The sequence below is a fragment of the Haliotis rufescens genome, unplaced genomic scaffold (genome assembly GCF_023055435.1).
Source record: "Haliotis rufescens isolate VD_foot unplaced genomic scaffold, xgHalRufe1.0.p SCAF_31, whole genome shotgun sequence".
Taxonomy (NCBI): domain Eukaryota; kingdom Metazoa; phylum Mollusca; class Gastropoda; order Lepetellida; family Haliotidae; genus Haliotis; species Haliotis rufescens.
In genome coordinates, this window is record NW_025964013.1 from 2325651 (window position 1) to 2340293 (window position 14643).

At 41.5% G+C, this 14643-nt stretch overlaps 1 protein-coding gene across 6 annotated transcripts in view; it reads left to right on the forward strand.

Annotated features, from left to right (window-relative positions):
* The window catches only part of LOC124136774 (muscarinic acetylcholine receptor M2-like), a 264939-nt gene extending 255771 nt beyond the window's left edge, over positions 1–9168 (forward strand). For all 6 annotated transcript variants that reach the window (XM_046502800.2, XM_046502798.2, XM_046502801.2 and 3 more), the window contains one exon: positions 3295–9168. In XM_046502800.2, the coding sequence (XP_046358756.1) occupies positions 3352–5427 (2076 nt within the window). In that variant the 5' untranslated portion in view covers positions 3295–3351 and the 3' untranslated portion in view covers positions 5428–9168. The remainder of the gene's footprint in view (positions 1–3294) is intronic.
* The last annotated feature ends 5475 nt before the right edge of the window (positions 9169–14643 follow it).

Sequence of the window (14643 nt, forward strand, 5' to 3'; positions counted from 1 at the left end):
ATGTTATGGAGCTATCGCGAGGGGGATATAAGCACGAGCACTGCTGGTAAACCAACGGACGTATTCGAGGCGAAGCTGCAGACATTTTCAATGATGCATTATTATAATTTTCACCCGTAGTATGGCTTTTACATCCAAACCAATTCTATTTGGGCGGATAATCGAGACTGGTTATTCTATGGCGTTGACACGTACATTTTATATTTAAATGTTCATTTCCTTATGAGTCAAGGATTTTAGTATTCAAGACATTATGAATATGGCAATGTTTTGTCGCTGTTAATTGCTGATCTGAGCCATTGTTGCACTGCACGCCACATTTGCCGCCGATTACGTCGATCTATATGCAAAAATGAATAAAAAGTAATTTATTCGATCAATATTATTTCAAATCAAATGCAGGTAGACATATGAAATATTGCATTATTGTTAGAGGAATATACTACTGTTTGACAGACTCTCTAGGTTTGTGTCTCATGTTCCGATAGCCGTGGTGTTTATATATCCTTGCATTAGGGTTGTAGACCTTCATCAGCAATCTGTAAGTCGAAGTGAAAAGTTTCGCGTATTTTGTGTCCAATTGATGCTTGTTTGGAAAATTGCTTTTTTCGATTTTTTTCAGAAATTCTACTACGAACGTTGATTTCTTTAATGAAGAAGCGATACTTTGTCGCTCTAGGCGAAGATACGATTGCAAATTCTGCCCCTTTAAGTGCAATTGCTTGTCCCTACTTTGAATATAAGAAGTAAGTGGTGGCGATGCCTAAAGAGGGTGAGAAACATCTCAATCTGACAGTTTTTACAATTCCACTGCAAGCTTGTTAGGTCGCCGGGTCTAGCAATTGAAGGAGTTAGTCTTCACTGGGTTTGTAAGGGGTGAGATAGGGTTCTGACGCTCACTTAGGCTGATTGCAATTTGTCCCAGAAATGAGTTTACCTCATCAGAGGATTCCTTTAATCTGAGATAGATCCAGCTCACCATCGATCCAGGTCAGAAAATTAACACCTACCCCTATTTATTGCTTCTTTGGGCGACATTTGAGGGGAGGAGAGATGGTATCGTTGCTCTTGGCACTGCTGGGAAAATTCCCATTCTGAATTTATCGTGGGTTTACAGACTGCGACGCTCGGAAGCGACAACAGTGATAGGATCAGGCAATAAATTGGTCAAACATTCGTCTAAAGCTTGGAGCTCATCATCATCTCTTCAGTGGAGCAACACTTCCAAAGACGACTTTAAACCTGAATATACACAACTCCTCAGTTAACGTTTTGATAAAATAATACTCAGCTCAGGGATGATATACAGAAGAAAATGAACAAGTGGTTCAGTTTTTACTTGGAACATAGTCACTTGATATAAAGTCGACCTCTTGATCTTCGGGGAATCTTTGAATTTTGTAAATGAAATGTTGGAAGTTTGATTTGTTTCATACCGGGGAACAAACATTTCTTGTAATTGCATATCACTCATTATTCCAAATGGAACAATTATATTGTTTTCAGAGTTTGATAGGACTTAAACGATTGGTAAGATAACATAACTTTCGAGGTTACAATTCAGGTACACGCTCGTTATACATTACTGTAGTGATCATGAACTATTGTGTATTGACAAGAGAGCCATTGAGTAAATATGCAAACAAGTATATGTTATCCTAAACACAATTTGTTTACATGGATAAAATAGTTATGCTAAACACACATGCTATCAACATGCACAAAATAAGAAAACAGCAAAACATTGATATGACGCTGTCTCACTGTAAAATAATTTAATCGAGATGTATTCTGTGCAGTATCGTAAACCATCAACAAACATGTAGATAAACACAATTAAAACACGTGGCATCTTGTTTATGGAAACACAATGTCTATATTTTTCTCACATCCTCATAGAAGGACCTTTACCTTTCAAGGCACCGTTACGTTGACGGTGTGGAGCACTCAGAGTCGTCCTTCCACTGCGGAATGCTTCTCTGCCAAGACAATGTTTTCAAGTCCTGATTGGATTATTTCAACGTTCTTATTACATTAACAGACTTATCTTAGTCCATATTAACAATCAGTACAGTTCGTCCTTCGCGTGAAGGTGTTCGTGTGGTTATAGGGTACGTTGTTTTGACACATGCCACGCGATAGTGGCGGCTTGGCGGATTCCCTGCCGTACCATTTACTATGCGTGGGGTTTCCACAACCAGGTTCGAGATGATTTCAAGACGATGAAGCCCCTTATGCACCATCCCCCGGGAAGACACTAAGTGACTCGCTCACGTTCTTGATACACGGCTGATAGGGATGACTTCAGTCACTCTTTCCGTACCATTAACCATTAATGACCTTCGACGTTTTGTCATCGCACCACGTGATCACGTGTGTGACGGTGATGTGATTCCGTGACCCTGACTTGGAGTTCAGACAGATATTAGCGCCACGTCTCGGCGTCAACAAAACACTTCACTATAACTTCCTAATAAGGCAATAGCATGGAGTATTGGATTTATCAACACGGTAAACAAGGTCTTCGTTTTGTTCTATAAAACAAGAAGAAGCATGTATGCACACATATTGTTCTTAGCCGATCTCTGTCGTGTAAGTATTGAAGTGTGAGGTGTGTGTTCAACAATACGTCCCATGCATCTTCTCTGACCGTTCTGTGTTGAAGGGCGTTTTGAATGGCCTTTGCATTTTCGTTTCTTATGCCATATTTCTTGTTTATTTAAAACTTCAATATTATTTTCCATTTATCGCGGCGTTAACGTAAACCTCAATTATAAATTGATAAGTATACAATACTAACTTAATTCGCTGCTTATCAGCAGAGACAAAATCTGCTGTAAAGAATGAAACGAAGTATCAGGAAACGCTAGTTGGAGGGGCCAAATATATTTTTTGTTAATGGAAGCAGAAGTTCGTTAGCCATTACAATGACTTGGAATCACTTCCAATTTATTTACGTCGGTGTATATCTTTGCATTGTATGTCATGTATCAATCCATCGTATCCAAATTGCGTGGATCGATGCTCATAATGTCAACCCCCCCTTCTCTTGCCCCCATCAAACCCCCTTCAGCAACCCATACTTGTCGTAATGGGATCGGGTGGTCATGCTCGCTGTCTTGATTGATGCATATCATCGCATCACAATTGCGTGTATCGATGCTCATGATGTCAATCACTGGATTGTCTGGTCCAGACTCGATTATTTACAGACCGGCGTCATATAGCTGGAATATTGCGACGTTAAACAACAAACAAACCAGAAAACAACTAATAAATCTCTGTGTGTTTCAGATGCCATGACTGCAGTATGATGATCCCCTAGTGTCTACAGTTGCTGCTTGTGTCACCATGGACAACAACACCGGTGTGATGACGGATCCCGGGGGGTTCTTGTTGAACAGATCTCTGGGGCTGGGCGGCTGCGGAACCTCCACAGCTGACATGAACATCACAGCCTGTCTATTGAACTATACTTTAAATGTATCCGAGTCCCAAGACAATACGAGTTATGTGAACTCTACGAGTCAAGCTCACGCAGCCCACCCACTGTGGCTGACGATATTCCTGGGCCTCCTAGCTGGAACCATCAGCATTGTGACTATATTCGGTAATATTATTGTGCTGCTATCATTTGGCATTGAGCGGAGTATACGACAACCTACGAATTATTTCCTTGCGTCCCTGGCGGTTTCGGATTTACTTATCGGAACGTTTTCAATGCCCCTGTTCACCCAATACCTACTGTTGGACTTTTATTGGCCTCTGGGACCCTGGCTGTGTGACCTATGGCTCTCTCTGGACTGGACAGTCTGTCTGACGTCACAGTACACGGTGTTTCTTATCACGATGGACAGGTTTCTGTCAGTAAAAGTTCCAGCAAAGTACCGCAACTGGCGCACAGAGCGGAAGGTTCTAGTCATGATTGCTGTGACTTGGATTTTGCCAACTGTAGTATTTTTCACAGCCGTAATTGGATGGCAGTATTTCGTACCCGAGGGAAGAACAGTGAAACCCACGGCATGTGAGGTACAGTTTATGAATGACCCCCTCTTCACATTCTTGCTAACGATTGGATATTATTGGATTACGTTGGTCGTCATGTGCGTGCTGTATGCCGGTATATATAGAGTAGCTCTAACATTGCAAAAGAAATCCGATGCTAAACACAAAAAGCTGCAGTCAACGATGGAACTCGCTATAGATCATACAGCTGTGAAGGCGACGGCATCTAATAGTAGTGACAGCATTCCTCAAGCCACCAAAAAAGCCAAAAAACAATCCGTAGCCAACAACAAGACAGCCGCTACTGGAACAGTGACTACAACTAGTTTTGTAAAGAGGAATAACTCCGAGAAGGATGAAGACAGATCAAGCAGTCCAGCGTTTGCATCAGATGAAGAAAACAGCTCCAGTCAGGGGACAGCTCAAACTAGCAAGACGCCACTCACTGCCAACAGTAAGCCTCCAAAGATCCCCGACAAAGGCTTCATCAACAATGCGCTGCAACCCGACTCAAGTAAGACCAACAGGAAGTCTCTCCCGACGGACAGTGCTTTCCCCGCCCACATCCCTGACACAAACTTTCTGGTACCAACTGCCCGAATGGACATCAGGTGCGACTTCATATCCGAGTTTGAATCAGGCACACAGGTGACGGATATTGACAACCTGCTTTCTGCTTCGGCTACCGAGATGGATCGTTCTTCTGTGCCCCTTATCCAGAACGACGTCCTCAAAGGCATACGCTTTATTGATGAGAAGAGTTTCAGCAACCTGGCTGGGGATAACGTTAAGCTTCTCTCCGAGTCGCAAGTTTCTGAAAACGTAAATGAAGACGGTGAGGGTAATTCGTCACCAATATGGCGGCGACGGAATTCTCTGAATGGCGCAGAAACATGCCCGGTCGAGAGTATTCACGTTCGCGTTCCCTTGGCAACAGAGGATACGTTCGGAGAGAAGCCCGAGGAACCTGTTGAACAAACGGCCAGTGATGGTAACAACCTCCATCCCTATGACAACAAAGACAGTGCTGATGACCGTGGCATGCAACGGTTGACTGCCGGGGGTAGGAGAAGAAGGAAGGATGGTCGCTTACAAACATTTGTCAAATCTGTGCGCTCACGAAACAGTCGGCGAAGGAACCGACGCGAACGAAAGTCCAAATCTGAAAACAGAGCACGCAAGGCTCTGCGGACTATCACGCTCATATTAGGCGCATTTGTCGTGTGTTGGACGCCCTACCATATCATGGTGTTTGTGATAGCTATAGCTGGCTGGGAGAGTGTCGACAACAGATTCTACAGTTTCACATACTGGCTGTGTTATCTCAACAGCCCAATTAACCCGTTCTGCTATGCGTTTGCCAATGCCCAGTTTAAACGGACTTTCCTTAGGATATTCAAACTGGACTGGCATCGGACGTAACGTACACTGTGCCATATGTAGTTCATTGTTACTGTAAACTGATCTGGATTCGTGTGATAGTATTCGACTAGTGATGATGGCGTTATCTGGGGGTGATGAATCCAGATCGACCACACGGATGAAGCCTGTGGGTCACTGTGTGAATGTATACGCGGAGTGTATCGTGTTGTTAAGCCTATTTATGAAGTGATTATACAAAGCAGTCATGTCATGTCAGATTTCTAGTCCAACTGGCCTAGGCCTAATCCACACGGTGTTTTCCCACAATTGCTCTTACTGAAGAAGTCTCATTGTAATTTCTTATAGTTTTATACCGTTACATTGGACATCACCACTGTACTTCCACAACGACAAGTTTGTAGAAATGCAATATTCGTATAACGTTACAAACCTCGTACGATCGACTCTCAGAAACGGATACCTGGTACTACGAGTTCTGTGGAGGATTTTCGTGTGGAACATGACACGGCCATTGTAGCTGACGTTCACAGTGGTTTGTACAGAATGAGCCTTGCTCGTAGTGATATGGTCACGTGATTGGAACCCCGGTAGCATGGACAGTACGGAATGGTGTAGAAGAGTTATCGCCCATTGAATGAACCTGTGATTATATATGTGTGTACTTTATAGGATGTATCAAGATGACCTGTTGACCATGTATTTTATTAATAGTGCGTTAAGTTTGATTCTTTCATTTTGTAGATATATATATATCTATCGTTTCGTTAATTGTTTATGGAAAAGTTTATATATATATATATATATCTGTATACATTAAATATGAAGCAGTATGTATTGGTTCAGTAAAATGAAGATATAGAAAATGTTATATTCTATGGTTTTGTTAAAAAAAACACACCTGTCTTTATAAGTTGCAAAACTTTCAAGAACAAGAAACGCATCGATAGCCTCTGTTGATTTCGAAGAAAACACAAATTATATCATTATTCAGAAAAAAGGCTTGTGTTTTATTTAGTAAGCTCAGAAAAATACACCGTCCTTCGAACTTTCTTAGCCTTGCCTCCAAGTACAATGATATCCGAGGCAACGTTTTGTATTCTGAAACCGTCGGAGGGAGTAATTGGCTCACGTTATGACCAATTCAACAGTGACAGTACAACCTTTATATTTCAGAACAGTACCAAACTTAACATTGCTTTGTTTTAATCTATAGGATATGAATGGATATACACTATGTACTACTTGTAGAATCAAAGGACTTCTATCACAGCCGCCGTCCTCACGGATTCTTGCATCAAGTATGTCAAGTTTCACCTGTCCAGTCGCATCCCAAAGACATGTTGTCCATTTGAGAATGTGTTCTGTTCAAAATACAGCTGGCTCTCATTGTCTAGTCGAGGCAAGCAGTTGGACCCTTACTTGCTTTCCGAGATAGAGGCAATGATAAGAATATCCCCAAGTTCTGTCTAAACACCGAAGCCGCAATAACCCGCACGGCATGGCAAATCAAAACATCCTGAAAAAACTAGTTTAACAAAACTTGGATAGAGATGTCCCGTATTTCCCGTAAGTCGGGACTGGTGGATGGCTTTTTGTAACTGGGGACGATATGAAGAGAGCCGGTTGTATTGGCGACCCCTTATTTCGATTGACAGGCAATATGTAATTAATGAACTAATTATTTTGTTGGTAATGACAAGCAGTGGCAGCCTGGTATGCTTGAGAACCTGTAGGACCCAGAGATGTTGTTCCATGCAAGCTTTGGTATCAGTTCGATACAGCTAGTTGCCAGTAGCCTGTCCAGTAGCCTGTCTAGTAGCCTGTCTAGTAGCCTGTCAGTAGCCAAATAGTGTGTCACAAGGACAAGCTACAAGTTCGCAAGACGGGTTCCGATTCACTCAGTATTCATGTAGTCAAGGGCCAAAGGTCAACAGTTTCCTCCAGGCTTGAGATGAGGTGATATTCCGTGAAAAATAATTCCATTTTGATTTAGAATTAACACTTTCTTAAAAGAAACTAATAGCTTGGCATATTTAGTTACACTCGTCAACATAGGCGACACGTTTGTTTCTGAACCGTCCTAAAATATGTGAGTGAACAATAAGGAAGAGTAAGATTGCAACTAAAAATCAATAGAAACATATCAATACCGTTGTAGGATTTCTTCCTCGTTTCATTGTTACAGAAATTGCATCATTATTTAAAATTCAAATTGGTCTGTATATAGTTATAATGTCACCTCCGTAAGAATCAATTGAATTTCGAAACGTTCATTTGATGAGCAATTAAAATATTTATTTAGTTCCCGAACTTCCACGCCATCTCGTCGTGTATAAATCCTAGTACAGTTTCTTTCCTATGATGCCTCCAAAGCATAACAAGAATCGAGATGTGCGACAATAGAAATAGCCGGAAGCGCCCGTTAAATCTCCGACATAGCAAGCCCGGGGGAAGATGGGCCTCAACCCTTCCACTTTGATATACACACGACGTGTGTGCCTCTGTGTCCGTTCTCTATGTACGCATGTCCGCTCTCGGACTGGATGACGACTGTCTGTTCTCTTACCGTACTGCTAGTGAACCACTGTATGACCGCCATGTTTGTGACCTTGACGCGGTATTCGCACGTGCTTCTGTTACTGTGCCCCCTAGTCCAATCTAGTGTACTTCGTTTATGTATGAACATGATGACCTTCACTATAGTTTTGTATTCACTATCATTTGACATGCATTACTAAACACCTAATATAATCAAGGGTCATTAGCGACGTCATCACATGGACAGTTTTCTTGTGACGTAAGAGTCGTCAAGTCGCTGCCGATGACGCAGTGTGTATCAACATGGTCAGAAATAGTCGTATTAACATGAACTTGCATCTGTTTGTTTAGGAAAGCATATGCCTTGTACTATTTGTCTGTACCATTCATATATACACATGTATGTTTATACACAAGGTATGTATTGTAATAAAATCTCGCATGAATTCAAATACTAGGGCAATGTCTTGTTTCTTCGTGGCGACGGCGCATAGCATTGTTCATAGCATTGAGACATTGTGTAACGAATGGTTCACATGGGAGATTCTACGAAAATCGACATCTGTCTTATGCATCAAAGTCTACATAAACTTTTATATTTTTATAATTACGTATCATCGATAACGGATTTTGTACTTAGGTACTGGAAGAGTCCTGTTTGTTTAACACCATCGTACAGGGACCAAACGGATATTATATGAAGTTTACGTTAAAGTATATTTTAATCAACTCCCTGTCTCTGCTCATACACGTGTCATTTCATAACATATTGTCATTGAACCAAGACATCAACTCCTCAGCGCGCCAAGTTTGTTTTATGAAGAACGAATCTGTTGGTTCCGAAGACAACGCTTAATATCAGACAGACAAGAACTGACTTATATGTTATATATCTTTGAAACGTGCAATATCTGGTGTAATCGATTGGAACTACATTTATGGTCGCTGCAATGTAACGTTTCATACACATATCTACGTTAGCTTTTGCTTTGTATTTTATATTGGTAGCGAAATACAGTTGATAGCCCTGACCAGAAATGTTGTTCCAACTCGAGCACGTTAATACCTCCGTATGCTATACACCTAGGCTTGTGATGTGTACTGCTGCTGTATAACCCTGTGATCGTACATGTTCTGTGCTGGGCTGACCTTGGCCTCGAGGGTACACTGGACGCCCGAGTGCATGGCCAGTAACAGGACTGCTCCATACCAGCACCAACACATAAAACCACTCACTGTCAATAGTCTTCTGTTGTTTGTTGTTTGGCAGCATCTGGACCATGCATTACCGTAGCAGCCAATAGCATCTGAACCATGTATTTCCGTAGAAGTCAATAATATCTGAACCGTGCATTACCGTAGCAGCCAACAGTATCTGGACCATGCATTACCGTAGCAGCCAATAGCATCTGAACCATGTATTACCGTAGCAGCCAGTAGCATCTGAACCATGCATTACCGTAGTAGCCAATAGCATATGAACCATGCATTACCGTAGCAGCCAGTAGCATCTGAACCATGCATTACCGTAGTAGCCAATAGCATATGAACCATGCATTACCGTAGCAGCCAATAGCATCTGAACCATGCATTACCGTAGCAGCCAATAGCATCTGAACCATGTATTACCGTAGTTGCCAGATGCATCTGGACCATGAGTTATCGTAGCAGACAGGATTATCTGAACCATGCATTACCGTAGGAGCCAGTAGCATATGAACCATACATTGCCGCAGCGGACAGTAGCATCTGAACCATGCATTACCGTAGCAGCCAGTAGCATCTGAACCATGCATTACCGTAGCAGCCAGTAGCATCTGAACCATGCATTACCGTAGCAGCCAGTAGCATCTGAACCATGCATTACCGTAGCAGCCAGTAGCATCTGAACCATGCATTACCGTAGCAGCCAGTAGCATTTGAACCATGCATTACCGTAGCAGCCATTGCAAAACGATACACGTCAATAATTGGGAGCCTAGGCATTGGGTTGATTACAATATATCTGTAGGGGTTGATACAGAGCCATATATTTGATAATGTATTCACAATGTCATCGCAACGTAGTCACAACGTAGTCACTAAAATAGTCATGTACAGGGGCAGTTATCAGGACGTAACATTACATGTGAATTTCTAAATTTGATGCATCAATTACCAATTACGCGATTTGGCATGTGGAGAATTGACTTGCATTTGCATTTGTTTGTGACCGGTGCAAGGTACGCTCACCTTTTTACTAAAACCTGGTATTATATTGATAGCGATTCTAAACCACATGCTAAGACGGAATCATACAGTGGACTCTGCTCTTAGTGTTTGACTTATTGTCGAAGTGAATCTTGAGCATTAGAAAAAGGTACTGAAGGAAAATAATATGCTACCTTATAGTTACAGACACGTTGTACAGTGATGCATTTGGGTCCGAGTAAGCATAGCAGGACTCGTGGTTATAGCTGACTGGTGTGTTACAATTTAGCATGTCGTTGACACTATTGGCATCGGTGTTTGCTGGACGATGGATACCCAGATTGTTGATGCCTGATTAGAAGCTTACCCGACAGAACATATCCATGGACGTACCGATGTTATATCAGGGAGAATTTTGATAAATTGGGACTCGAAATGTAGCCCGGGGCCATCACATCAGAGTCAAACATTCAGCGCAAACAGAAGCACCATTTGGCGTAAACCCAAAGAAGTACAAGAGGTGGCGTCAGTTGGAAATATTATGGTTTCGGTTTTTTGGGACAGTAAAGAAAAAATAATAATTTACTGTCTGCCAGGACAGACTATGGATTGAGAATACTGTGCTACAGTCAGTTGAGAGAAGTTGTCAAGGAAAACGTCGAGGAAAGTTCATGTTTGTTTGTGTTTGCTTATTGTTTAATGCCGCACTCAGCAATATTCCAGCTATATGACGGCCGTCTGTAAATAATAGAGTCAGGGCCAGACAATCCAGTGATTGACATCATGCGCATTTGGGATACGATGATATGCAGTAACCAGCCTGACCTCTGACCTTGCACCCTCTGACACAGCATCTCTGACCTAAGACCTTCTCCCCTGTCAAGGTACAAAGAGCCTGACAATCCAACCAATTAGCTTCCATCTGAAGACTACCATAGGTTGTCGACACTCATTCTGCCTGCCCTGACAATTCCACAGACAACTGTACAGTGATTCCCTGTAACTGTACAACCAACACATGACAGAACCACACATTCTTAACAACGGTACATTTTCATTCAATTTCCTACAAAGACAGACAGCCTTAAGTATTTCGCCCGAGCCTGTATTTCGTCCACCGTATCTCTACTGTGGATGGAAGAGCAAAATGAAACATGTTTTAAATATTCGACAAATATGATCTCCAGATCCCAAGTGTCAGCGCCATCTGGTGATGTATTGATTGCGTGTTACAGACAAGACAGTGAAGAGACTGTTACAATAGTTGCGATATGCAAAATGTACTGATTTAAAGGTAATCTACCTAACTTCCCAAGCTGTTCCCAGCGTCCAGGTGGCGCTGAATCACAGCACGCGCTCGCTTTAAAATGGACAGCAAACGTGAAGGAGTGGGCGGAAATAACATTTGTGTCCGTGAAAAAGTAACTGTTATGGCGCTCTAAGTGCATATTTCCACTCAGCTTGAGGCAATATGACATTACTTCCGAAAATGATATTTTCCGCCCCTTCTGTGTTTGTATTAACACCTGAAACATTATTAATTCCCATATTTTGCTCGAAGTCATGAAGGAAGCATCCAGTAGATTCTCCTGTGGGCAACAGCAGAACACTGGGCAAGTCAAGTTATAAAAGGAAAGTGATTGTTGTTACTCTGAAGGCGTTAAATCGGCGTGTCTGAATCATACCGATCTGATGTTACTTTCGAGTGATCGTAAAAATAAAACCATAAAAATAAAATAGTAAAAATCAAAGACTGAATAAGTAATAGTAACACAGACTGAAAAAGTCACAGAACATGACATCGATGCTGAACAACGTCGCTGGTTCTGCCAAGCAACTAGGACAGCTTATTTGATATTCACGTTTCATTGACATTTTGAAATTGATATTACGTGTGTCGAGGTTGCGATTGAGTGAAACTTAAATTTGGACATGTTGCAAACGTATGGTATTCGATATCTACACGAGACGGGCACAGTTTCACCTTTATTTCAGTGCTAGGAACCACATTTCTCATTTTCATTAGCTGTTGTGCTCTGAAACTCGTAAACATACCAGCTGCCCCAGTGCCTCTATGACATGTTGATTTGGTTGGTTGGTTGGTTGTTTTACGCCGCACTCAGCAATATTCCAGCTATATGACGGCGGTTTGTAAATAATCGAGTCTGGACCAGACAATCCAGTGAATGATATTATGAGCATCGATCCACGCAATTGGGATCGATGACATGCATCAACGAAGTCAGCGAGCCTGACCACCCGATCCCGTTTGTCGCCTTATAAGACAAGCATAGTCACCTTTTACGGCAAGCATGGGTTGCTGAAGACCTATTCTACCCCGGATCTTCACGAGTCAAATACTTTCAGAGAGTATATGGGACAGGTGTAGACAATTTTAACAAATTCAAAAGATTTACTTGCAGTTACACAAATTCCGATCAGGAAAATAATTTTGAATTTGATTTGTGTGGACGTTCCCATCCTGTCCCATGTGGTATTAAGGGAGACATATAACACCACGTAAAGTCAATGGCTTTTGTGTCCAAGAAAGTGGTTCGGAAGTTGAGCTGTATTACTATTTTAAATGGATGGGATGAATCTGTTAAGGTTAAATATAATTCTACTTTGAGATATTTAGATACTCAAATACATTGATAGATTTTTAGGAATTTCTTGATCGACAAGAAGTTTGTCAAATAGGGGATGGACATTTTGGTAAGTTATTCCCATGGGCAGGGCATGCTTACCCTTTTCGTGAACACATGTGTCACCACTGATTTTCAGTGATCCATTTCACATAATTTTATCGCTATTTTGCCCAAAATCTAATCTGTTTCTGCAGAAAATCGAGACTGATTCTTCTCTGGCGTTGACGTCAATAATCATGCCATTCGTACACAGATGAAATGTTTCGTTTTACATACGAATCAGAAAATAGTTGACTACTTTTTCAAAATTAAAGAAAGGGCACAATGCCAAGAAGGTCCACTTTAGTTTCAAATATACACGTGATCTCATTACTTTCAACAATGCTGAGATAAATTAGTATCTTCGCCGCATCTATCATCTAGAATAGGAAATCAAAGAAACAGACGAGGAGCAATATTCATTGGGTGTTGTATGTGGATCTGTGCATCGCAAAATCAAGAAGGATAGCAATATTCCAATGGTGAATTTCCCCTTCATGTCGAGCAATATACCATCCGCCCCAGTGTATGGCGTCTCCCGGTCTCTAGAGCATGTCACATGTTATTAACAACTGAGCTTTTAAGTGAAGGTTTCACGATCAAAGGCCTGGGGAGGTCATTCCAGAGTTTCTGAATTCACTGAACACGACACTATCCCAGATTATTGTCAATTATGCTGAGTCAACTACAAAATAAAAGCGACAAAACCCTTTCCATTATCGTCAGAAATCCCTGCTAAAAGCAGAGTCGATTGTACAATTCCGACTATGTCATGAATATGTGTTTGTGAATCACTATCAAAATACAGAGATATCGGGTGTCCCACCGTTTGCACCCATCACAAACACATGCACAGGCAAGTCAATTGTTCATATGAGGTAAACACAGGAACATATGGTACAAGTCACATTAGGGAATTTTATCGGAAATCATTTTTGTCACTGATGCGTCAAATTTTGAGATGTCCTCCACATGTCTATCATTAGTTTTACTAAGTCCTTGAAGGTTGCAACCTTGATGGAACAACTTTTGAGCAAGAGTTGTATGACGCTCTTTGAAATTTGAAAGTTTGAAAGAACATGCCCGACTGTACCTCAAAAGTTGTGAAATATAGATACCAGGGTTAGAGCTCGACACAGAGATAGTTGATTGTTGGAAAGTTGAACTCTCTTGTAACTCTAGATCTTTGTGTGATTCCTTATGCATGAATATGAAGCAGTCTTACTGGCCTCCTCTATTTCTAGTTCAGGTGAGCAAATCAAGGGAAGGGAATTGGAGATCCGTACAAAAGAGGAATGGACATGTCTTCAGGTTTTAGAAATAAATTGTCAATACAAGCGAATAACCAGTCTCGATTATCCACCGAAACAGATTCCATTTGGCGTATAAATAGCTGTGAAAATATGAATGGACCACTGAAAACGTCTTGCAATACCAGTAGCACCCTCCATTCACACAATTCGCATATAAAAGTAAGTATTTATTGCCAGACGTCTTACAGCTGTACTCCTGCCATGCGACGGCGGCCTGTAAACAAACCAGACAATCAAGTGATCGATGAACCAGAAAATCCAGTGACACGATAGTGCATTTACTTGTTGTGTTGAAACTAATAAAAGCGATATGATAGTTTTGAATTACGTCATCTGTGTACAAGTGTACGAGTGCAGAGTCAAGTCCAAAGTTGATAGTACTGATGCATGGTTGAGATTTCTTTCTCGGTTAAGCGAAAGGCCTTATGCCTTATTTGTTTGTTTGTATGTTTAACGCCGGGAAAGGTGTGTGTGAGAGGAGATTTGTTTATTTGTTGAAAAGCCATGCACCCAACAATATTCCAGCT